General features: G+C 35.7%; 3 protein-coding genes across 6 annotated transcripts in view; 1 reads left to right on the top strand and 2 right to left on the bottom strand.

The window, feature by feature from the left end:
- Positions 1-1,291: 1,291 nt before the first annotated feature.
- Positions 1,292-6,817, bottom strand: tnnt3a (troponin T type 3a (skeletal, fast)). 3 transcript variants are annotated; one of them, XM_042753414.1, is made up of 13 exons: positions 6,681-6,817; positions 5,708-5,709; positions 5,538-5,577; positions 5,392-5,405; positions 3,883-3,901; positions 3,749-3,794; positions 3,539-3,655; positions 3,366-3,443; positions 3,086-3,199; positions 2,885-2,997; positions 2,718-2,808; positions 2,559-2,599; positions 1,292-1,506 (listed from the first exon to the last, which is right to left on the bottom strand). In XM_042753414.1, exons 1-13 carry the CDS (start codon positions 6,800-6,802, stop codon positions 1,470-1,472), a joined length of 834 nt encoding a protein of 277 aa, XP_042609348.1. In that variant the 5' UTR covers positions 6,803-6,817; the 3' UTR covers positions 1,292-1,469. The 3 variants fall into 3 exon arrangements, with proteins under 3 accessions (XP_042609348.1, XP_042609346.1, XP_042609347.1); XM_042753412.1 differs by lacking the exon at positions 5,708-5,709 and adding an exon at positions 4,715-4,720 and having other exon boundaries at positions 6,681-6,750; XM_042753413.1 differs by lacking the exon at positions 5,708-5,709 and having other exon boundaries at positions 6,681-6,758.
- A 1,584-nt stretch (positions 6,818-8,401) lies between these two features.
- On the top strand, positions 8,402-14,488 carry LOC109090845 (proteoglycan 4-like). Its single transcript, XM_042753410.1, has 3 exons — positions 8,402-8,610; positions 8,907-8,957; positions 11,168-14,488. Exon 3 carries the CDS (start codon positions 11,183-11,185, stop codon positions 14,177-14,179), a length of 2,997 nt encoding a protein of 998 aa, XP_042609344.1. The 5' UTR covers positions 8,402-8,610; positions 8,907-8,957; positions 11,168-11,182; the 3' UTR covers positions 14,180-14,488.
- LOC109090848 (non-muscle caldesmon-like) overlaps positions 9,880-26,633 on the bottom strand; it is a 32,445-nt gene continuing 15,691 nt past the window's right edge. For both annotated transcript variants that reach the window (XM_019104690.2, XM_019104689.2), the window contains exons 6-13: positions 26,290-26,418; positions 19,398-19,441; positions 18,636-18,717; positions 18,160-18,300; positions 17,420-17,518; positions 16,369-16,461; positions 16,121-16,229; positions 9,880-10,999 (exon numbers count right to left, since the gene is read on the bottom strand). In XM_019104690.2, coding sequence (XP_018960235.2) covers positions 10,974-10,999; positions 16,121-16,229; positions 16,369-16,461; positions 17,420-17,518; positions 18,160-18,300; positions 18,636-18,717; positions 19,398-19,441; positions 26,290-26,418 — 723 coding nt within the window. In that variant the 3' untranslated portion in view covers positions 9,880-10,973. The remainder of the gene's footprint in view (positions 11,000-16,120; positions 16,230-16,368; positions 16,462-17,419; positions 17,519-18,159; positions 18,301-18,635; positions 18,718-19,397; positions 19,442-26,289; positions 26,419-26,633) is intronic.

The following is a 26,633-nucleotide window of genomic DNA, read 5'->3' as shown; positions in this document are numbered from 1 at the left end:
TCTCAATCAAAATGTCTAAAAGCAAATAGCCGTTTATGAAATGGAGTAAAACGCTGGCTTCACATTAATCGCGATTCTATAACACTTAATTCCATTATAAACTTTAATTCATGTAGGCTACATTTTAGCAAATTATGAATGCATCCAAATATCGAATGATTCAGGCTAAAGAAAAGCTTCCAATTTAATCTACAGGATAAGTTTTGGCGATGTTAATGAAAACTAGAGTGATACAAAAAAATAATAATAATAGGCTAGATGTTTTATTTAACATCGAATATTTCAGGGATGATAATTTTTATTTATTTATCTTTGCTATAAAAAAAGGAGCTGTAATAGAAGACAGACATGATATAGCTAGGCTATATAGCAACAGCACCATCTTGTGTACTGAACTTCATACATCATTAATAAACCGTCACCTATGGCAAACATATATTTGCACAATGTTAACGTTTTATTTTTTAGCTAACTGATCATCGAATTGTGCATTAGAATGCCTAGCATGTGCTGCTGTAGGCTACCCAGATGCATGCTCTGCAAAGATATTTCCTAAATGCATTCAGGATAATAAAAACATATGTCAGATCTAGGAACTTTCTGCCACATTTATTAAACAAAAAAATAAGCTTATCGACAGTATCTGTTACTATAATAAAAACATATGTCAGATCTAGGAACTCCTCAGACTGTAAAAACGCTAAAACACAGTCTACGGATTAATGGTTTAAATAATTTATGTGAAGTTCACAATTTTGTTAAAATGTTTATATTAATTCTTACCAAAAAAAAAAAAAAGTTATTTGAGCCAGAAAATCGACGAAAGGCGGATGATGCCACATTTATTAAACAAAAAAATAAGCTTATCGACAGTATCTGTTTGGTATCCTTCCGCCTGTCACTCGAACATTTCAATTTAGCGTCGTGACAGAAGTTGAAAATGAAGTAAAATTCGCAAAAGGTAGGCTATGGTAAGAATGTGATTATGTCTCTTGAGTTTCATCACTTAAAATGTTTAAATCTTGTGATTATGAGTGTTACAGTATTGCGGAGCAGTGTATTTATCCCGATTCAATAAAAACCGCGAATTTAACGCGAGTTATCAGTGGTAATCTAGGCCTACTAAAGCATTTTTTTTTTTTTTTTTTCAGATATAGTATCAATACAGCTTAATTTATCTTGAACTTGGAACATATTTATCCACTGGTGAACTTAAACAAAAACGGTCTTGCATTACATTATCTAAAAACAACTATTTTATTGATGTTTCAATAACAAGTAGCTACTGACAAAGGCTTTAAGTCACACTTTATTTACATGACATAAAAAGGGAACTAAATAGCCTAACAGTCCAAGACGAAAAAGAGTTGGTTGATCAACAACTACGGAGTCCTGTGTGGTCCGCACAGATCGAGGGGTGTATCTTGTCCATCATCATTGTGGTGGTCTTGGCCTGCAGGACGACGCACTTACTTTCTGCGACGAGAGGCGGCGCCCTTCTTGCTGCTGCAATGCAGAATTTCGAATAAGATAACAGGTGAGCAAATTATATTTTTATTTAACTCTGTCTATCTATCTGTCTATCTAGGCTATCTCTGTCTGTCTGTCTGTTTAATGTATTTGTTTGTGTGAAGAAGAAAAAAAACCCTGAATTAATGTTTATACATTTCACACCACAGCATACACATACCAGGCTGTTCAAACCAGGCCTTACTTGCTGTCACAGTATCATAAAGATACGGTTTTGGCAGCTCTAATCAAAGATGAATCCAAAATAACTCAAATTTACCAAAGCAAGTTTATCTCTCTGCCAGAAAGACAACTGCTCAAATACTATTAAAAGAGTTAAAACATTAGTTTTAGCAAGGTGTATTTTCCTAATGTCCCTTTATCAGCAGTTAGAGTATAAAGTCATATAAAGTATTTATAATTCTATTACAAATATATTTTTATTACTTTTATTTTTACTATTTATACTTTACATATCTCCCCTCCCCTTATAACTTACCCCCTTATACCATTGTAAGTGAATTATACTAAGAATTATTAATAAATATAAATGTATTAATAATAATAATATATTATATTATTCTTTCTTTTAGTAAATAAAACAAAGGTTACTGGAGTATGTTTTACAAGAAAATACTATTAGTTTTATTTTATTATTATTATTATTATTAGTAGTAGTAGTATTTCTGTGTGTTTGTAAAATTAACTATCTATTTCTGGGTGAAGATTGTTTCTACACCAGATTTGGTGATTTTCAATAAAAAGAAAGAAAGAGATGTGAGTTCCAGATATTCAAGTACACTGTCCCCACAGTCCTATTTCTTGAAAAAACATCTGTTATTTTCTGTCTTATTCACTGGTTTTGAACTGCATATTGATACGTTAATAACAATTGGAACTTCCAAATCTACTTCTATTCCTGTTCTCAGAAAGTGAGTGCAATGTTCTTGCTTATTAAGTTTTCACCATCACAACACACTTGTCAAGCAGCCACATGAAGGCCATGCACAGCAGGGGGCGCCATAATATTCATGAAACCTGCAACTTACAATTTGCTGAGCTCCTCCACTCTCCTGCGCAGTGTAGTAACCTGGAGAACACCAGAGATTTATCAGTGATCTCTAAATCAACCTTAAAGAATCACATACTGGTTGGCACAGTGGCATGCATAGGTGCGTAAATGTCTATTTCACTATTCGTTCTCTCACCTCATACTTCTGTCTCTTCAACCTCTCCATGTGCTCAAATTTCTCAGCCTCCAGGGTCTTAATCCATTCAAACAGCTCCTGCGCTTTGTCCCTGAAGTCCACAAGACATAAGTAAGCAAGACTAGACTGTTTACAAGGCCACTTCAACAGTTTGGAGTATAACTCACCTCAGTTTGTCCTCGTTGAGATGGTCAACGTTGAGTGGTTTGCGTCTATCAGCCAGGATCTTTTTCTTCTTCTCTCTCTCTGTTTGTTTCTTGCCACCTTTCTTGGCATCGGCCTGAAGGACAACAGAATGTCGGGTTTCAGTCACAGTTGTTTCAGTTCATGCTCTTTAGTTGATTTTAAGTGTTTGAAGTAGAGCTGACCTTCTGCAGATGGCTGCTGTAGTTGGAGCCCATACCAGACAGAGCTGACTTCTTCTTGGCGTCTTCCTCTGCCTTCTTCTTGGCATCTTCCTCCTCTTTCCTTCGCCTCTCCTCCTGTAGGAGTTATCAAAGTCAGTGTTTTCATAGAAGATGGACACTTTCTAGATTTTGTCAGCTTTGTCAGCAAAATTGGGTAAAAAAGTCGTCAACGATCATGTATTTGTTTTTTATTTTTTGGAAATGAGTTAACTACTAGATCCGCAGGGTCGGTGATACACACCTCACGTCTGGCCTGGCGCTCCTTATCCTTTTCAGTTCGGATCCTCTGCTGCTCTGCCCTCTCAGCTCTGCGCTTCTCCTGTTTGGAGAAAGAAAACACATTTTTATTTATGACTTATTCTGAAGAAGATTAGGTTAGGGATAAAATTTTATTTCTCAAGGGAGTTTTCTTACCATTCTTTCCTTGAGGGCGATCAATTCCTGCTCCTCCTTCTTCCTTTGCTCGAAGTGAGTATCGATGAGGCCCTGCAGCTCAAGAGTATCCTTGTTGAGACGTTTCTTCTGAATGTCCTGCATTGAGACGAGCGAGAAACCATGTTGTCATCTCATTGACAAATACATACATGGCTATTTGTATTTTAAAGACTCCAAAAGAACTCCTACATCAAAGTCCACTTTTTCTCCATCTGGGATCTTAGGTGCTGATGGCCTGTAGTTAAAGAATTAAAATGAGCATTATGTCTTAAATTATTTGCAAATAGTTTGCTGTAATGTGCAAATTCCTACAGGCTACTTACTTGAACTTTGGCTTCTCTTCTGTATCAGGAGTAAGAGGAGACAAGTACATGTTATTGTGTTATTGGGAAATCCACACAGTTAATGATACACAGCAATATTCATACATTGGCATAGCACTGCCACATAATTAGTATTTTTTAGAAGAAAAAAATTAATTATTTGATAGATATATTAAGAAGGATTGTGAAAAAAGAAATATTCCTCTTTCATTTTGAAATGAAATGGAATAGTTAAAAATAAACTGTATTTTCATATGTAACGAAATTGATTTTTTTTTTAAATAATTATAATGTAGATAATTTATAAAAAATAATAAATAATATTTTTAAATATCATTAAAATGCATTCTAGAAATTTACAATTGATTAAATACGATATCAAATTATTATTAAAATATTAAAAAATAGATTTAATTTGTGTTAAAACATTAAAATATTGAAAGTTTTCAATGACCATGAAAAGCTTAACATATACTTTAATTTTTTCCCCCTTCCCTGTCCCTGTCATGGTGTATGTTTTCCTTCTGACATCTAAAATAGCAGCTTGTCTTGAAATGAGTGGTTCAGCTTTCAATACGAGCCATGCAAAGCAAACTTATATAATTATGTTATTATTTAAAACTCTTTCACGCGTTTCATTACTTAGCCTAGTCTGATTATTGCCCAGATTTGGACTATGGTTAGCTAGTGTATATTTTTGGATTATGGGCAGTCTTGCTCCAATATGCCAACCCTTGAATAGAAGGGACAGCATTTTAGATGTTGTCCACTAGGAGGAGACACAGCTGTCCCTTCAACAAAATAAAGTGGAATACATCTGTGATCAACATACCTTCCCCTTCAATGACAGCAAGCATTAAACAAGAACAGAAAGCAAGAACAGAATGGATATTATTAGCAACTATAATAATAATGGACCGAATCTGCCAACAACGGCATTTTTTCGCCAACAAAAACATTTTTAAAAAGAAATACCTGCCTTATTTATGTTTTATTGTATTTATTTATACATTTATTTCACATAAATCTATTTGCACATTTATTCATCTATACATTAAGTCTGTAAGATTATGTTCTTCACATTGTCTGATGTAAGCACTACAGATTCAGTGTAAATAAGACAAAAAAAAAAACATTTTATATACCTTATTGTGTAATAAAATCGATCAAATAGAATGTAAAAATCAAAGTTCAAAGAGGGAGAATAGAGAACAGGATGTTGTACATTTGTAGGCATATACAGAAGTAGAAGTTGTTACTAACAGATGAATTCATACAATAATAATTTTAGAAATTATTTTATCACAATTGCAGCAGTATTATGGATTGCACGATTATTACATTAATGTCTACACAATATCTCGTTGTGATTGCCTACTTTTATCGTTTTCTTCAAAGAACAATGAACATAGGGGGAAATGATGAACTGATACAGCACAAATATTTATATTGTTTAGAATTTAAAAACAAATGAAATTTTACAAGAAAACATTGAAAACCTGTACTCACCCTCAAAATGCTCGCTGTAAAAAACAAAAAATAAACAGAAGCCTGATTATGCTCGGTGACATCATACAAATTCAGTTCAATATGCATAGAAAAACATGTTTTAAAGTTCAGTTGGACTACAAAATGACAAACTTTATGATACTTACACCTCCTCTGTGTCTGACATGGTGATAGTGGACTTTAAGACTAAAAGAAAATGAAAGAATGATGCGCAAATCAGAACCTCAAGGCAAGACTGCAACGAGTCTAATGAACACATATATATAGTGATTCATAAAACTGTCATGAAACTATCTCTTCCCTTTCCCCTGTTGACCCCTTCATGCTGAACTAATGGGCTTTTTGCCAAATTAAATTATCAAGATTGTCAGTGATGACTAAGAATGTAAGGTGCAAATACTTATGTTGATGTATTCCAGAATATGAATTACATTTTATGGCAACAATTACATTTTGGTTTATAGTTGTCTGCTATGTTTTTCGCTTTTCAGTTTCTCACAAGATGTGTGAAGTCATTTTAGCTAAGTATTGACTGAATTGTATTATTAGCTGACCTGTGAACTGGCTGACACATGATAAATGAGAAGTACCCTTGCTCATTCTCAGATTTATGTGGAAGTTTGTTTTCCACTTTGCCTGTAGATTCATGGCCTTGTCAGGAACATTGAAATGATCAAAATATTCCTTTAGAACATCTTTAGTGGATAAAGTGTTTATTTCCAATTTTATCAGTAATATTTCTTTATATATTGCAGGACTCTGATTTAGTAAAGAATCAATACAGAATACTACACAATCAGAAATAATTAAAAGGTTGATGAATTAAAATATAAAAACAATTAACTGTTAAATTCTCAATAACAGGCAGGAAATAGATGTAAGCAATCCCTACAGACATCTCAGGTCAAAAAGAATTTGACTTTGACAAGACAGCTGCACTTAATAGGCCCAAACATTGTTCAGGATCCAGTTTCCAAGTTTCAGCTCAAGTTTTTTTTTTTTCTTTCTATATTTGGACATAGTAAATTTAGATAATTTAGACTGAATAGATTATGTCATTCACACAACATAAATGTAAATGTATTATATATGTAAAATTTAAGGAGTCAATAATTGACCAAGCTTTTAATGCAACTAAATGCATTAGGCTATATGAACTCCACAAGTTTGTGTAAAAACCTACTGAGTTCACAAATTGTTTTAGTATGAATTTATGAAATATTAGTTTGTGTTTAACATTATGATTTTATACATCCATGGTGAAATTTTGTTTTATATTGAAATCTTACCTCAGAAAAGATGAAAGAAGTGAATTCCCTGCTGGCAGAGACTGGTTGTAAAGTTCAGCAAACGTGCAGGCATGAAAAAGTCTTTCTGTTATAGTGACACTTGATCTGTGAAAACATCCCATTGGTGGAGATTCTGTAGTGGGAAGGTCCAGATCTTGGCCCAGGCACTGAATAAGGAGATGGACGAGGGTTTGAGGAAATGTAACAGAGGTGTAAGTTTGGAGGAGTGGGCCGAGACACTGTTGCTATATTTACTGTGGTACTACGTAAGCACAATTAACACATTTTTTGAATGGGAAGAATGTGAGTGTGATCCGCTTGCCTTTTGGTGTTATTTTCAAAATAATGGATAGATGCTTCAGACAAAGTTTTGGGGTGTTCCCCAGGGCTCGCTCCCAAGTCCGCATATGTTGTGTTAGGAATTCCTCAGTGATATGAAACTGTGAAATGATATGAGTTGTAACTTACTCCAACTGGTGTAAGTGTTTCCTACAGATGAAGTTTCTTTTTTTCATTGTAAATGTCTAGAGGTCACTAATATGGCAATACATTTCTACAATTGAATTTAAAAGCCATTAAATAATTAGATGTGACTTAGTAACTTTTACATTTGATAACTTTTAGATTTTAACTTTAACTTTTACATAGATTTTACATTGTTAATGCACATTCATTGAAGTACAAATTGTAGTGGTTCCAGCCTGTCAGTAATAATGCATGAATAATAATTATTTATATTAAATAGTATATTTGAAAATGTAAATAATACATTTACATGAATCGGGGTGGTGAAACCTTGTATATCACTTTACATACAACGGATTAATAAATTCACCAGTTACATTATGCACATGTACCATTCATTTAAGTTTCATGCTCTTCTCTTTTGTAATGTAAAAAGTGTAAATGTCAGCTTCATCATATATGCCTGGAAGATTGATGGTTGTATCGTAACAGATTGAGCTCTATGGTGTAATCAAATCAGATTTTATTCCAACCATTACTCCTTGTCAGAGGCTTACATAAATATTTAGTTAGTTCACAGGATTAAGTTTTAAAGTGATAAAGTGACAAAAAATAAAGTGACTTGACATACAGCCAAGTATGGTGGCCCATACTCAGAATTTGTGCTCTGCATTTAACCCATCCAAAGTGAACACACAGCAGTGAACACACACCCGGAGCAGTGGGCAGCCATTTATGCTGAGGCGCCCGGGGAGCAGTTGGGAGTTCAGTGCCTTGCTCAAGGGCACCTCAGTTGTGGTATTGCCGCCCCAAGACTCAAACCCACAACCTTAGGATTAGGAGTCAAACTCTCGAACCACTAGACCACGACTTACCCAAGTCCAACTTAACTAAGTTGGACTTAGTTAACAACTTAACCCAACTTAACTAAGTTTAATCATACTTAGTGCTCATTTACACAACAATTATACTCAAAGTTCAGCTGCAACACTGGCAATCAAGATAAAATAAGAAAAAAACACTTTTATTTCTTGTTTAAAGTCCTGTTTGGCATTTCTAAAGAAAAGTCTTGCAAAGACAATTCACAGTGGACTACTGTAAAGATTTGGCCCTCAATAGAGCTCTAAGAGAAACAAATGCTTCTTCTTAACTGTAGGGGGCACTGTGCTTATAGATTGTGTAAATGAGGGTGTGCATCTGGTGTCATGGGGGAGGGGGGGCACTTGGTGATATCTAAGGTGACCTGGATCCCCCCTGCTTCGCTGACGGTTCCCTCTACACCGTCACCACTCGCCATGCATTCTGAGTAACAGACTCAGGGTTTTATTTTTGGACTGCTATGGAGCCTGTGCCTTCCATTTGAAGGAAGGGGGAATAGTTGAACTCAACATGAGTCTCCCGTTCTGACAGTCCAAGCTGGGACAAGCAGGCAGCCGCCGGACACCCCTGAACAGCAGACGAACAGGTATAAAACCAGAAAAATCTGCTTAAAATTTGATGTTTTTGTCTTCTGAATATTATTAAATGAATGCCTAGTGTGGAAGTGCATGCCATGTCTGTCCTTTTGGGAAAAGGCTTAAGCAGTTTGTTGCATGCTAACTTGACTGGTTTGTGCAATAGGGACTGTAATATAGCACTGTAAAACTGAAATTAATAATAATGATATTAGTTTCCTTGTCACCATATATTGCGTCTTTATTAAAATGCAGTTGCTTATTTTAAAGGACATGTAAAATAAATCATACCTGTTTATATTTACAGGGGACCTCGTCTGAAGTGTCTTCAACTGTCTTCTGTTACAGTCATCTCTTGGTAAGTTATCTTTTTACTTGTACAATGATGACTTTTTTCACCAGGTGGTTGCTAAGAAGCAATTATGCTGCGCATGATTTTACTGCTTTGCTATTCTTGCCCTTTCCTCTTTTGAACTTGCATCTTGGAAATTTTCCAACTGCCCAGCCTACCAGGACCTTAAAAGGATGACCTCCTCTCATATGGTTCTTCGTGTCACTCTGGGCTGGAGGCTTCTTTTAAAAGCTTTTACAGGTGGCTTACATTTGCACTATTGCAAAAAGAAGAAAAAGTCATTTTGCTTAGTATTTTATCTTTAAGAAATGTTCTTAAGTCCACTGGATTTCATTTGTAGTCAGGTTTTGTATTTTGTAGTCAAATATCTAAACATCCCTAAAATAAGATGAAGCAATTGCTTATATACTAAAACCTGTTTTGGGTGAATATATACTGAATTCAGTTTTTCTTCCCCAATGGCATGTTTTTAAACTTATTTTTAAGCACAAATATAGCTAAATTTAGTGAGATTTATTCTTATATCATTATATTCTTGTATTCTTCTTTAATACCGGAAGCAGTGCCTTGGATTTCTTTCTTATAATAGATTTATTCTTACATTTATGCTTTCCCAAAAATGCTTATGAACCCACCAATTCATAACCTTATATATATATATATATATATATATATATATATATATATATATATATATATATATATATATATATATATATATATAATAAATTATGATCTAAATGATTGCATAAATGAACCAGGAAAGGTCCATGAGTGTTTCATGAATATAATTTATGAATAGTCCAGTCTTAAAGCTAATTATTATCTATTATCTTTAGTAAATATATTGATACAGTATGAAAAACTTAAAAGCAGCTTTGTGATATGTGAGCTTAGGTTGTGCATAAATAGAAACCACTGAATCTTATTGGTAGTAAATTTTCAGTGATTTATTATGTAATTTAATGTAGCTGCTCCACCTATGGCTAAAGCAGCGACTGCTTGGGATTAGTTTACGGTGAGGGTGGAAAGTGGCACCGCACTCTGTGACATGGAGCAGATGACTTGCTCATTTGCTTTCACCCTAAAATTAGGCCAAGGAGCTATCCTAGATGTGTTGTGGAAGTTTACTGCATGGGAACTTGTCATTAACTGACACATTGTATCAAGTGGAAACTTGGAAAAGCAGCCAAAATCCAAATTACAAATCATACAAAATATCAAATTTATTGAAAATAAAAGCTGTAATTGCCTATAAATGAAATTCTTCTTTTAACCATTCTCAATACCATTGGGTTGAAAAATGCTCATACCTAAAAAACATGTTTATTTTAATATCATAAATATGATAAATGGAGTAATTCCAGTGTTTTCATGAAAACCAAAAAGAAAATCAATGACATATTTGAAATAAAATATAACAGTAAAAGATTGGTTGTGGCTTAAAAAGCATAAGAATCAGCTGCAGGAATTTTGGAATATGTTTTTGGATTATTCTACTGTTCATCTATTCAAGTATATATAAATGAAACAATGTGCCATAATATAAAAATAGCAAAGATAATCAATATAAAAACAGTTGACAAAAGTCATGACTTTGATCTATTTGACATTAACAGTCACTTCATACTCATACATTGTTAGAACTAGGCATGATATCAGCACAAATACTGCAGATGATACTGAGGAAAAAGAAAAGATTCTGTTACAGTCGGTCAGAATAATTCAATAGGTCTGAGAATAATTTTACATTATTTATATATATATATATATATATATATATATATATATATATATATATATATATATATATATATATGAGACAAATTAATTGTAGAAAAACATTTCAAAGCCATGCCATTAGAACAGTCAAAAATGGAACAATCATAAAAAACAACACAAAACCACATATAATGTAGTGTAATGGTTTCTTCTGTTTTGTTGATTGAAATATTGTACTATATATATCAATTAATGTGTTCTTGGTGAATCAGGAAAGATGTTATTGCTGAATTAAATTCCTCACAAGCGATCGCTGGAAAATTCACCTGAAAAAAAAAAAAAATAGAGTAAACAACAGTATTAGCGAGCAGAGCTTTTGCCAATTTATTTTACGATGCCTATTTTTGGAATGGTTTGCACCTTTTTACCATTATTAGCAAGAACATTCATTGTTGTGTTCAAAGTACAAAATAACTGTTATTTATTTGTTTCAGGGGGCTGAAGATTCAATGGCTGTCAATATTGGCAATGCTGCCCAGGCAGGCCTGCTTTCCCAGCAATACCCCCCACCTTTGTTTCCCAAACCTGGGAAAGAAAATGTCCGGCTCCAGAAACTACTCAAGAAGACAGCAAAGAAAAAAGCTGCAGCCCAGGCCTCCCAACCGTCGGTCCCCTTCCGCTCAAGCCTCTCTCCAGTAAATGAAGCAAGCCCTGACTTGGAGCACAGTGATCACTCAACTCCTCCTAAGACTCCAGAGACACCTTACTACATTGGCACGGTACACCCACGCTTCAATGTCCGACCACTGTATCAGCATGTGTCGTCTCCTTATCCTCATCACAGAGGATTCACTTACGGCAAGACGGCAAGGTTTTCACCACAACCATATGCGGCTCCCCAACGCCTGTCTCCAGCATTTCAATACACAGCCTCACCAGTACCAGGACTTGACACACATGAACCTGTTCCGGTCACTATTCTACAAACTTCAAAAAGATTGGAAGTCAGCTCAAATCTTACCACTCATGTAACCTCTAAATCTCCAAGCCCTCAGCCAGCTACTTTAAATGTTTCTAGAACAGCAAAACCATTGTTTGAAGTTCCTCAAATCACCAATTACACAGCAAAGTCAGTAGGTGTGAGAACACCTCATGCATCACCAACAAGGAGTAAAACACCTACTGCAGAGTTACTGAGAGGCCCAACGCCAACATTTGAGGTTAGAAGGATAGTGACACCAACATCTGAAATTAAAAGAGACAGAACACCAACCAGAGAGATCAGAAGGGTTACAACACCAACATTTGAAGTCAAGAGGATTACAACCCCAACTTCAGAAATTAAGAAAAGCCAAACTCCAACTTCTGAAGTCAAGAAAGAGACAATTCCATGTTCTGAAATGAATAGGGTCAGTACTCCTGCTTCAGAGATTAAACAAAATGCAACACTGACACCTGAGACAAAATGGGGCACAACTCCAATGCTTGAGGCAAAGGGGGCTACAACACCAACAAGATTAAAGACACCGACATTTGACTTTAATTCAACAAAAACACTTTCAGGGCATCCCAAGACACCTTCAGATCATGTGTTACGTGTTAGAGTACCTGTGATTGAGATTTCAAGACCAAATCCACTTTTATTTGCTGTGTCTCCTGTGCACATGGAGGGCAGAAGATCCAAAACTCCAACCTCAAGTTTGACTGGTCCACACGATGAAATGTATAAAATATCAAATCAAGTGAATGACACCAGTCGTTCAGAAATATCGCAAAATGGGGACATAGATGTCAAATCAACTGAACCCTTACAAGAAAAGCTGGATAAGGCCACAGAAAACCTGTCAAAACTTGAGTCATCAAAGCCAAAGGCCCAAATACAGGAAAGCCCAAATGAACAGCCAAAGCCTAAAACCCCAACAACACCCAAGACTGAACCTGCACAGCCTGCTTTATCCTCAGTTGGGTATCAAAAAACGTTATCTAGAGTCCCTTCATTTACAGGTCAAAGACCCAAAACACCAACAGCACCTAAATCCAAACCAACATATTATGGATTGACTCCCTCTGAATATGTTGCCCATGGAGGAATAAAGAGTTACACACCCAGTTTTAGCATTTCTACACCAGCTGCACCACTAAGTGCAGAGGCAACTCATCTTCCAAAACAGGAACCAGTAGTACCTCAACCTGATGCAAATGTGACCATGATGAATGACAAGTCTGAGGAAGAGCCTAAAGAACAAGTTGAAGTCCAGCCACCTCAGGCTGGTGTTGTTAAAGAGGAAACCGCTGTGGTGGCTCCACCTCCAGAGGTTCCAAAGTTAGCATCTGAGCCAGAAGCAAACTCTGTAAGGGACATTCCCAAGTCAACTGTGCCAGAATTAAAAGCAAAAATTCCTGATGTTAAAATTCCAACTATTGTGGTATCTGTAGGTGACACACTACCATCAGAAGCAAAAGCAGAGCCAATAAGTACCGTGAAACCAAGAGTCAGAACTCCAACCTATGGATCTCCCAGACTTTCCCAAATGACACCAACCCCTCCAACTGTGAAGGTAACTCCAAAATCTGATAGTAAGGCTGTGCTATTATCTGACCAAGATGTGGGAAAGCCAGCTCTTCCAAAGGTGTCAGAAGGTAAAGTTAATGCAGAAACAACCAAAGTAACAGAGAAGCCAACAGAGGCAAAACTGTCTTTGTTAGAGAGAATTAAGAAGCAGAAGCTTGAAGCTGCTTCTTCTGAAAAACCTCCTGAAAAAGGAGAGGTTAAAGATGTGGTTAAGCCACCGGCTAAACCAAAAGAAGACCAAAAGAACCTTGAAACAAAGGATACCGAACCTGAAAAGTTTGACAGAGTGGAGACAAAAGCTATCCCACAACAGGAGATCAGGTCTGCAGTGGAAAAGAAGGAGGAGAGTGAGGAAGGCTCCTCCCTAACTGCAGAGCCTCTCTTGAAGGTGATGCAGAAACCAAAAGGCATGAAGTCAAAACTCAGTGGCTGGTCTCGCCTTAAGAAACATATGGTAGTTGAAGCAGAGGAGCCCAAGTTTCCAGAGGCAGAGCCTGTGTCAAAGAAAGATGTCCCTGCCAGTGCTGATCAAAATGTAACTGAAATGCAAAATAAGTCTGAAGACAGAGCTACGCCTACAGACAGCCAGGACAGTAGAGACTCCCCAAGGGCAGCAAAAATGTGGGATGCTGTCCTCTTCCAAATGTTCTCCACTAAAGAGAATATATTGCAACAAATTGAAGCCAATAAAACCGAGGAGCAAAAAAAGATGGAGGCAGAACAGAAAATGCCAAAAGAGATTCCCACTTTTGCGCATCGTTTGCCAGTTCTTCTGTACAGCCCGCGGTTTGATGCCAGACGACTAAGAGAGGCAACTTCGCGACCAGCAACAAAGATTGCAACAGTTTTTGAAATGGGACTCATAGGCCGCAAAAATAAAGAAGAAGAACCAAAAGACTTTAATAGAACAGCCAAAGGCTTCAGTACTTCTTAAACCACTGACGTCTAAATGGATAACATATAAATAGTGGGCAAGGATGTTGTTAGCTTTCACTGCGATGGTAGAGTTCTGTTTATTATCCAGTCCAATTCTTTACATATGCTTTTATAACTTTATAACAGGTCAATTGGCAAGTAAATTTAAAAATGACTATCAGTCAAATGCACAGTAACTTATTTGCAGTAGGTAATTGCCCACTTGTCACCTGGCATTAGCCATTTAAGCTAATTAGAATATTGAATAAAGAAAAATCACCGTTTTGAAGCTTTTAAATTAAAGAGTTTATTGCTTAAGACTTTCAAAGCTCATCTCGGCATTTTATTTTATTTATTTGTTTGAGCATGTTAAATATGGTAATGATTTTGATAATTCTTACATCCCTTGACACCTTCATCAAATAATAATAACAACTTAACTGATTTAATAATACAGAAATAGCACTCCAGCCTGCCACAAGAGACAAAATCGAAGCAAAATCAAGAGAGTGTTTTGGGGTATGAACATGTCAAATATAATGCAGGTTTTAGGTATCAAAATTTTTTAGTTAACCCACAGTATTCTTTTTTAACATTACAATAAAATACACCACACCTTTTTCTCAGCAATATTTTTCTACAGCCAGTATTCTATGGTGCTTAATGAGGCATAAAAAGTCTTTGTGAGGATAAGATATACAGTATATACAAGATAACATGGTGTTAAGGGACAAATTGCTATTGTATGTTTTTTAAGGAGTAGAGACAATTAAGAGCGAGTTTTAGGTGGGTGGGCAAGTGCAACCAGTTAACTGCAGAAGAAAGAATTAAGAGATCGTATAAGAAAGAGATGTATACAGTAAGTATGCTAAGTTTTGGAAATTTATTCTAAGCCTTATTAGTACAAAAAGCAAAGTATGGCGCACTCTGCTTAGTGCTTAGTGTTGACAAAGAGCTTTCACTGATGGAGCCTCAAAAGGGGCTTTCCAAACCTTTAATATAAATGCTCTCATTGCTTCAGTATGACTAAATGAATAACAGTGAATGCTGATTGTCAACTCCAACTCATGCATGTTCTTATTTCAGGCTTAGATAATGTTAAGTTTGTAGGCTTGGCCTTTTTTGCATGTTTATCTTTTGTTGCAGAAACCGTCAGACTGAGAATCCTTTCTCTTTACTGATGCCAATGTGTATAATGCTTTGCATTCTAAGGTGCACTGTACTAGATTTAATGTTATTTTATATATATTTTTTTAATAAAATACCTGTTTTGAGAGAGGATATTTTGTGTGACTACTTTTATGACACTAGCAGCTGAATGAAAACATTTGCATTGTGTTACAAGCTTGCTGTGATTTGTTTGAGATATATTATCAATGTATTATCAAATAGGTGTATGAAAAATCTTTAGACAGCGAGATTTCAAAATCTAAACATTTTCAGGTGTTTTCAGTCTATTTTAAAATGAATTATATTAGCTCTCAAACTTTACTTGAGACAGCATCTTAACTTTTTATGTGATATTTCAAGAATGTTTTGCATTAGAACAATGACATGAGTGATATAACTTTTTAGAGCTCTCATTTATGTACTTGGGGGAAATGGATATCATCCCATAAGGCACTGGAAATCGAGTCGCTCTGGGTTTTTGTGTATTTTCAAAGTATTCTAAAAGCATATTTTATGCTCTAATGCTACAACAGTCAGTATTTTAAAACTAATCTTAGCTATAGCTTGCTATGTAGCTAGTTTGGTACTAGCCTGGTTTCTAGTTAATATTAGATAACATTACCTAGCATGCCTGTGTTAGCCTGCATCAAGACCATGCTTCCATGTTGTTGTTTTGGCATTTTTATTTAAAGAAACATATTTTAAGATCTTTTACTCACTAAACAAACAAATGTACATGTTAACTGTTTTGTTAGCTTTAAATTATGTAAAATAGAAGAAAGCGTCTCACTTGATTTTTCATTCGGGTAGATATTGTAATGATTACCATCAGTGGCAATCTTCTCGTATTTTCCGTGGCCTGTCACAACAAACTTGTACCGTTTACCCGAGGAGGAGCCCTACAATATAAAAGGTGAGTAGAAGAAATAGTGAGAGGGCATTAAGCAAGAGATTCATTCAACTTTAAAATAATAAAAAAAATAATAATAATAATAATAATTAAGGTTTATCAGTATAAGATTTTATCTGAATATTTACCTTTCCTCCTAGTCCTGATCTCTCTCCTGCAGAACCTTCTCCAATAATTTCCCACATGTTCTTTTTCTGCAGAACATCTCCAGGTTTAACATCCTGGAAATGAACATTAGAAAGCATTTGTTAAGAATTACTTTATTTTCCTAAATCTGCTGTTGTACCCCAATATACTTTTATGCTGACCTGAAATCCAAGTCATTTTTCACTGATTAACTGACTAGACTATTGAGTCATTGAGTTGAATTAAGGAACCAGATTAGCCATCAAGGTTGATACTGTGAACCAGATTAACAAACTCATTGAATTCATTCAAGTTATTGAATCACTTCAGAAGACTTGGAATATGGTGTAGAAGTAGTATAAATCACTTTTAATGGTGCTTTTTTTTTTTTTTCCTTTTAGAAACTTGAAAGCTTCAGTCACCATTTGTTGCGAGAAACCAGCACAGTCTTCAGAATTACTCCTTTTGTTTTCCACAATAAGTAAATCAAAAAGATTTGGAACAACATGAGGGTGAGTAAATGACTTTGGGTGAACTATTTTTTTGACATAAACCAGATGTCATAATCTGCTATCACTTAATGATTCAAAGATAAAATTTAATCATGTAGCCTTTTTTCTGGTCTTTAAAAGCTCTTACGTTTCTTAGAAACAATGTTCATTACATCTGGATGTGATGATCTTAAGGTTTTTTCTTCAGACCTTAACCGCTAACATTATAAACCACATGCCCACATCAAAGAACATTGCAGTTTACGGGACATGATGATTGATTAACTCAATTTTGGTTAAAATAAGTGAAGTTGCTGTAGCTCATTCTACCACAAGGGGGAAACATAAATGTACCTTTTTGTTATTTTACTGCATATATAATTTTTTTTTTTTTTGACTACATCTAAAGTAACATGTCTGTTCTACACAGAAACAGCAATCTCAGTTTTTCAAAAAATATGCCAATGAAATTATTAGTTAATTTCTCCATTCCAATACATGTATCTCTCCCCAGCACATTGGTTACCATGTAAAGATTTTCAAGGTTTATTAATAGACTTACAGATGGTGGGGAAGGGGAGTGTCTGTTCCCTCCTTCTGGACTTCCTTTCACCCAATGGTTGATCAGGTTTGCTACACCCACTTTCACACATTCTGTATCCTAAAAATATAAAACCGTTACAGAACATCATGTATAACAAAACTGAATTTCAAATAATCTAAATGATCTGCTTTTTGTATGTTTTAGTTTTGACTTCATATGTTGATGGTGAAGTGGTGAAGCGCAATTCATAAGGTTGTGATTGATCTGGCAAACATTTCCCAAGAATTCCCACACAAGAGCTTCCCATTGATGGTTGTTCATGTGCGTCAGACTCTGGCAAACCGATAGTGTGGGTGTGGGTGTGAATGTGAACGTGTAAAGAGCAGATGTTGTTCCACACTACATGACCTACTATATCTCACGCTGCCGCTGCTGCAAGCCACCTCTTGACCTCCAAACTTGCACAATCTGAGGCTCATTCAAAGCAATAATAGAAGTGCTCTGACATCACTGTTTTCCCTGATATGAAACAGCTGATTTCTTATTAGTTTGGAATTTTCCTGAATGCTTCTTTCACTATTACTCCCATAAAGACACAGAGCATTTTTATGATTTTCTCATGCTTGAAAGGTTTAGCACCTTTGTAAGAATGACCAGTACGATATTCAAGATCTGAAACAATGTGAAGGTAAGTGAGTGATGACAGAGTTTTCTTTTTGGGTGTGAGACAATGAATGAAATGAAATCTGATTTCTGACCTTCAAAGGCGTTCCTTTCGGGCTGCTTTGACTCATGGCCTCTCCTGCTTCAAACAGGTTTTTTTTGGAGGCCACCGGAGCAGAGACACTGGGCATGTCAGCTGCTGCTGACTTAGTCAGTTTTGCGTCTTTAGAGGAGATCTGCAACACATTAAGACAGTTAGGCTCAGTGAGTCAGAGCGATAAATTGTTTCTAAAGAAATATTGCAAATGTAGCAATAGACTGTCTCAGGAGGCGGTACAAAAAGAGATCCCATTTAATCACTCCAAATACAAACCATTTGATCCATTTGTTTAAATGCTGCCAGAAACAGGCCTGATTTCTCTAAATAATAGTTTGACTAAGAGATAATTTTTCAACCAGGCATAAAATAAAATAAGAGTTTACTGTCCACACTTTGACTACAGATTAACATAAAGATCATTAATACATAAAAGGCATAACATAACATAAGATGTAAGACTGTAAATTGAACCTCAATTGCATGAGTGTATTGTTCCAGTTTGTCATCAATCTTGGGCAGAAGGACAGGTCTCTGGGTCTTCTTGAAACTGTTACTGTTTTCAAAACAAAGATTCATATGAACCAGTGGCGCTTTGTTGATTAAAAAAAAAAAGTTTGAAAAATATGCAATGTTTTAAAGTTTTAAAATGCAATATGATATAAATATAAATAAATACTATAATAGTAATAATACTAAAATGAATAGGCAAAATGCATTAAAATATGCTTAATCTTATAATTTTTTTGTAAGGCTACCATATATCGTAACAATACACATATTTACATTTTAAAAAACCTACAAAATTGCAACCATCTAACATGGCATTTACCAAAAAAGTAACAAATAAAAAGACACAACTTCAGTAGTAGTAGTAGTATTTCACATAGTGTGTCCTGAATGTTTTGTATAGATAAATCTAATTTGTGTTTTTATCCAACACAATATCTAAGCAGACATCAGGAAAAGTGTACACTCCACATCTGGTTTAAGTTAACCAACCCATAAATCATTGCTGACAAGGCAATGGACTAATAAAGTATTACAGTGACCTATGCCACCAATGTCAATATTTACTTTTACACAACAGCCATATTGCCAACATACTTGTAAGTTTTTGTCAAGAATCTGCCATTTATTGCATTTAACTCACTGAGGCCAAGAATGTCAAGTAGATTGCGCACTTTCTCATTTGCTGAGTCGTATCACTAAATTTATGTTGATGAATGAACTCACCTCTTCTTTAAAGATCGATTCAAGGATTCTGTTCTCTCTGTGATCTGGAATTAAAAGAAAGTTACATTTTAAAAAGTTACAAGCAGAGTTTGAAAAAGACTCTGTGACTGAGAGGATTCCATGTCATATTTAATTAAAGGTTGTGTTTTTTTAGCAACAAAAGATAATAGTTTTCCTCTCCAGTGAGCTGTTACCTCGAAAACTGACTGGTTCACTGAGTCAGTGAGCTGAACTAAAGAATCAGACTAGTGAATGAATAGTTCTTTTGAACTTATTCTTTTCAGTGAATTAGTTGATCCAGTTTCGGGATCCATTTGGGACAAAATCAGCACTCGTGTAATACTGCTCTGCCTGCTTGTGTGATATCGAATGATATAAAAACTGATATAAATACATGGGCATTATTTGCACCAATATCTTGAATTTTAGGGCATAACTTCATTTATGGATTTGTTACCCTGCATCATATTTGTCAACAGTCAACTGTATGAAATGTAATACAGGTCTGGGGGCGGAGCCAGCGCGTTAAAATATTTTAATCGCATTATTTTTCATAACTAATTAAGGTAACGCGTTAAACTGACAGCTCCTCAGGGGTCAACGTGTAATTTTGATAGATTTGCTGAATGAAGAATGACGCCAAACAAACGAGTGTAAATATGAATTCCTTGAGGATTCCTTGTAATAACGTGAGAAATCCATACTGTAGTTCTGTTCAGTCTTTTCTCACTTCCTCAGACGCACAGTGTACATGTTAACAAGCTCCTGTTTCATGCTCACAGAAGGATCTCTTGTGTTGCAGTTAATTGTCACTACTCGATCCGTACCGGAAACACGATTTGTACTGCGAATGCGCGAAATTGCTTCCACTTCCTGTCACCGTCAACGTTTTTACAACAAAGTTTAGTGATGGACCCTTTTGCGTTCTACATTCAGCTTAAAGAAATTCTCTTAAAAGGAAAAATTCCATAAAATTCAGCAAATCGTCGGAAGGTTAGACGGCCGTCGATGAATTTTATCATCAAAGGTAACTATTAGTACCCAAAAGATTTTATAATGAAGAAGAGAATTGACTCTTTTACAACCTGGGCCATGTGCTTAATTAAAAAAAAAAAAAATTATTTAAAATTATCAAGCTACGTTTACATCACATGAAAACATTAACTTATTATTAGTGTTATTATAACAACAGGATTATTAAAACTACAGAAATTGCCGTAAATTGTTTCGTCATACAGACCGGAAGTAGATGCATTTCCGCGCATGCGCAGTACAAATCGTGTTTCCGGTACGGATCGAGTAGTGACAGGGCCCACTGGCTTTTTAACCTCTGCTTACTGAGAATGTACTTTCAACTGTCAATCACTTCTGTTTCTTACGTAAATACACAGACAAGCACTGGAAAACCCATGATCCCCAAAACACAGACTGCAAATCCCCACATAATAAAGTACATTTGAGTTTTAATGGAAAAAGTCACACTTTTGTTGTTTTGTGGTCAACATGCAATAATTTAAACAATAATCTGTGCGATTGAAAGTTTGTTTGTTTGAGGGCAAAAAAAAAACAAAAAAAATCCCAATGTTGCTACCCTAAGCTATTTCAGATTTATGAGAATCTTTATGAGACATTATAAGTCTGATGTCATTAATACAAGCAAGATTCAAGCATTAGAAATCTAGAAAAGCTTCAGGCCCAGATGGTGTTTCACCTGCCTGTTTAAAAGTCTGTGCTGACCAACTGGCCCCCATTTTCACACAGATCTTAACAAATCATTGGAGCTGTGTGAAGTTCCCTGCTGCTTCAAACGCTCCACCATCATTCCAGTCCCCAAAAAGCCCAAAATCACTGGACTTAACGACTACAGACCTTTCGCTCTCACGTCTGTGGTCATGAAGTCACTTGAGACTGGTCCTGGCCTACCTGAAGGACATCACTGGACCCTCGCTGGATCCTCTCCAGTTTGCCTACAGAGCAAACAGGTCTGTGGATGATGTAGTCAACATGGGATTGCATGACATCCTTCAACACCTCGACAGACCTGGGAATTACACAAGGATCCTATTTGTGGACTTCAGTTCGGCCTTTAATACCATTGTGCCTGACCTTCTCTCAGACAAACTAACACAGCTGTCCGTGCCTACCTCCGTCTGTCAGTGGATCACCAGCTTCCTGACAGACATGCAGCAGCTAGTGAGAATGGGCAAACTCACATCCAGGACTAACACATCCAGTGCATCAGCACTGGCACCCCTCAGGGTTGTGTTTTCTCCCCACTGATCTTCTCTCTCTTAACGAATGACTGCACTTTAAAGGACCCCTCTGTCAAGCTCCTGAAGTTCACAGACCACATTACAGTCATCGGCCTCATTAAGGATTGAGACCAGTCTGCTTATAGACAGGAGGTTGAGCAGCTGGCTGTCTGGTGCAGTCTTAACAACCTGGAGCTGAACACTCTGAAAACAGTGGAGATGATTGTGGACTTCAGGAGAAACCCCCCTGCTCTCCCTCCACTCACCATCATGGACAACACTGTGACTGCATTGGAGTCATTCAGGTTCCTGGGCACGACCATCTCTCAGGACCTGAAGTGGGACACTCACATAGACTGTGAAAAAGACATTGTGAAAAAGGCCCAGCAGAGGTTGTATTTCCTTCGCCAGCTGAGGAAATTCAACCTGCCACAGGAGCTGCTGAAACTCCATCATTGAGTCTGTCCTGTGTTCATCGTGTTTGGTTCAGTTACAAAATCAGACATCAAGAGACTACAATGGACAGTCAGGACTGCTGAAAGGATCATTGGTGCCCCTCTGCCCAGCCTCCAAGGTCTTTACATCTCCAGAGTGAGGAAAAGGGCTAAAAAAATCACCTTGGACCCCTCGCTCCCAGCCCACTTTCTCTTCCAACTGTTGCCTTCTGGTCGCGCTACAGAGCACTGACCACCAGAACAGCCAGGCACAAGAACAGTTTTTTCCCACAGGCTTTATTCAACCTGAACAATTAATCTTTATAATTATACATCGTCCATCACAACTAACATAGTTATCTGACATATTTATATTAAACTGCATACTTTGTAAATAACATATCTGCACACTAATAACATACACGTACATTTATCTAACCAATTATTTTTTTTTCCTATACTTCTATTTCTGTATATATAGTACATTATTTAATGTTTTGTTTTTCTTTTTTTATATTAGTGTTAGGGGTGTGACGAGACACTTATCCCACGAGACGAGACATGAAACTGGGTTCACAAGAACAAGACGAGACAAGATTTTTTTGACTTTTTTAAAGAAATCCTCAATGATGAAATATATAGGGAAAAATTGTCTTATTCGACTGAAAAACACAAAATGCAAAAAAATGTAGGTGCTTTTTAAAATCAAATTGTACTTTATGAAATTAAATATCTATTTTAATAAATTTCATGCAGGTATAAACAACATGTAAACACTATAAAAGGTTTTGCCACAAACTCAACTGACAGGCAAGTAATTGCACAAAATTATATAGTATACATAAAAATAAATAAACAACACAATTAATATCCCTTTAAAGTAGCAGTCAGTCAAGTTTATTATTTAGTAAATTGATTTCCACTTTAATAAAAAAAAAATGTTTTTTTTTTTTTCCATTTAATTGTTCTCAACTCCTTTTTAATAGTATATACATTTTTACAACAATTTATTTAAAGTTTAACAAAAATTACATGTTTAGGGCCCTATGTAATGTTTTATTTTTTTCTCACCATATTATTTATATTTTTTATTTTTACCAAATTATGTGTTTTAGCATGTCTAACTATTTGAATGCATAAAACAACTTAATTTATTCATTTTATTTTTTCTTAAAGTAGTCTTATGATTTTTTTTCCCCTCAGAAATTCTGTGTTGTGTATTTACATTTTTCTGGTTATCAAATGAAGGCATAAAACATTAATTTCATCAGGTCTGCACGAGGATATCGTCACCTTCTCGCGAGACACATCTTGTGCCACGAGATCTCGTCACACCCCTAATTAGTGTTATATTACATCCCCACTGTGTTATTCCTATGTATGTCTGCACTATGTTGTCACTTTTTATTATGTGGTATCTCCTGTTGTCAAGTCAAATTCCTTGTGTGTGTAAACATACTTGGTAATAAAGCTCTTCTGATTAGTGTTTTCCTAACATGTTGTATTAAGCCATTACAGAGTCAATTTCATATTTTGGATAGATAAAATGCTATATCATAGCAGTGGATAAATGCAAGGAATAGAGACAATAACAGAAACACCTAACCTTATACTAAAATAATAAACTTATTAGCAGGGACTGGGGCTTCATTTGTAGTCTTTGCACTCTGGAGAGGAACTGCACAATTCACGGAAGAAACACCTCCTGTTGTTTGCAAGTTTAGGATGTGTACAACTGCTTTGTCCTCAAGACCTTTCCATTAAGGTTCAAGATGATCAGATATGGTCACTTCAGACCTTGTAGGAGGATGATGTTATATTACTTGTTTTTTTTGTTTTGTTTTTTGTTTGTTTGTTTTTTTGTTGCCCAGGTGTGCAGGTTTTGTGCTCCTCACACTATGTTCTGCATCTTTGTGGATTGACCATAAAGATAAAAGCCAGATTAGCTATAAATTCCAGCTTTGCTTAGCTCGAGACCTACAGTTTGTGTTTAGACTAAGTCACTGTGGGCCTGACTAAATTTATTTGATTTATGTTGGTAAGATTTGACTAGAGACGAATACTCTTTGACATTATAGAGTCTCCAGAACCATTCAAACCTCAGCGCCATAATGCTGTGTAGTTGGTTGCTAGTGCATCGCTTAAGATGTTGTCAAGATGTTTTGGTTGGTTACTAGGTGGTTACCTATTCCACAACTCTTTCCAATATTTTGGTCTCTTGTTATGATTAGGGGTTTATTTGTTGTTGTGCCTTAAGCACCACTGGTTATGAATCGACCATTATGGTGTTTCCATTTATGTATGTCATGTTTTTGGGAAATTTAGGCACATTAATGAATGTGTCTGTGCGAATGCTCAAAAATCACAGAATGTCGTGTAAAATTTATTCAAAAGCCTCTGGACATGTGTTTTTCCATTAAATGAAGAAATGTAACTTGGCAGTTGTCTGAAATCACTCAAACAAGTGGTGAAACATCTTCAAGAAACTGAAAAAAAAATCTGTCAGAATTATTTTCAAGATATACAATAATGAAAGTCCTATAAGTGCATATATAAAACCACAGATCTTTTCACACAATGGAAAGCAAGTGCGGCAAATAAACAAATTACACCCGTCAAGCAGTTTTGGTTGTTAAACTAATTAAACAAAAACATGCCCAAAAATAAATTAAATCAATTTAAAGGACCAATATATGAAAATGCATGCTTGTTACTTGACCTAAGATGTGTTCAACCACTTATACACTGCAAACATGTGGGTTTGTTCACAGCACAACGAGCACAAGCAACTTACAAAATAAAATGGAGCTTGTATTCTGTAAAAAAAAAAAAAAAAAGAAGAAGAAGAAGAACAGAACAGGATTATTTGTCATAATTCTTCAATGTCTTAGAAATGCTCATTTGTTGTGACTGATTTTTAGGCTGTACAAAAAAAAAAAAAAAAAAAAGATCCTCCTTAAAAAAAATTTAAGTTTCCAGATGTTTCATAGTGATCCAATAGAAGAACTATTTAACCTTCAAATAATAAAGGTACCTTATTGACATTGATGGTTCCATGAAGAAAGTTTAACATCTATGGAACCTTTCCAGTGCACAAATGATGTTTATAGTGGAAAGGGTTCTTCAGATTTTTTAAATGTTCTTTTAAGAACTGTTCAATGAAAGGTTGTTTGTAGAACCAAAAATGATTCTTCTATGGCATCATTGTTAAAATCTACTTTTGGAACTTTAATTTAAGAGTGTAGTGTGAAGAACATTTAATTAATCAAAAGAACATTTTGTGGATGGAAAGTTTCCATGGATGTTAAAGGTTCCTCATGGAACCGTTGATGCCAATATAAAGAACCTTTATTTTTAAAAGTGTACCATTAAGGAACTCATTTCTAGGAACTAGCCAGCAGGGTCATTCCTAGAGAACCAGTTTCTTCTTCGGGCCATTTCACTGGTTGTATTTGCACCGGCAACATGAACTCTAAAGCGTACCTGTCAACATTTGGGTACCAAAATACGGGAAGGGGGGTCAAAAGTAACAATTTGTATATTATATTATATTAATTATATTATTTTATTTTTATATTAATTTAAACAATTATTATCAAACAATTATATTCATTTAGTAACATAAATATATCTTAGTGTAGGCTATATCTTTAGAGTTTTAAAATTCCATATCTTCTTGTCAATCCACCAGTTCTCATTTATAACTGCGTGTTTTCTATGTAAAAATAAGGGTCGTTTTTGGCTTTGGTCTAAAAACAAAGAGCAGAAGGGCTTATTGAAAAATGCTAAATCATTCTCTGCCAGCAGGTGGTGCTTTTCGCCCGAAATATAGCCATTTCCTCGGTAACCGCAGTAAAAAAGGAGCGCAGCACCTAACCAACTTTTTTTGACCCTTCTCTGAAGTAGGAGCTTAATTAGTTCCCCCAAACAGAGTTCCTAGAAGTAAATACGTTCCTAGTTCCTGCGGTGTGAACATTTCAAATAGTGGGTCAAGGAACTAAAAAAATTTTTCCTGCGGTGAGAAAGCACCTATAATTACCCTTTTGGTACCTTGGATAATCATGAAAAACCATATCCATGGTTATCAGTCAGTACCATGGTGTTTCAGTGGCATTAATTACTGATACCATCCCTATACTATGGTACTGCCACGGTACTTGTTTGTAAGGAAAGGTTGAGAATGTTTATGCAGATATGTATAGTTACCTTGAAAGTTGGACTTATTGGGTTTAGAGGGTTAAAGGGATCATCACCATCTGTGGGATTCTTCATTCTCTTCTCCGCTGCTTCCATTCTCCTCCTCTCAATGTCCTCCTTCATCTGTCTCTTGTCCTCCTGTAATTAATACAAATGAAACTGACTATGTTTTATACAAACTCTAATAAACAATGTTCTACTACGGGAAGAAACATAGTTTAAAATTCCCACCAAAATAGAAAGTTCTATCCTGATAACTCTCGGAGGGATTGGCATGGCTATGTACATGACAATGTTAATGTGTTTTGTCTTGGCGGAATAGATCTGTTACGCTGCTGCTGCAAAGCAAGTAC

This window comes from Cyprinus carpio, chromosome B25 (genome assembly GCF_018340385.1).
Source record: "Cyprinus carpio isolate SPL01 chromosome B25, ASM1834038v1, whole genome shotgun sequence".
Lineage (NCBI taxonomy): Eukaryota > Metazoa > Chordata > Actinopteri > Cypriniformes > Cyprinidae > Cyprinus > Cyprinus carpio.
This window is presented reverse-complemented; position numbering and strand designations above follow the sequence as displayed.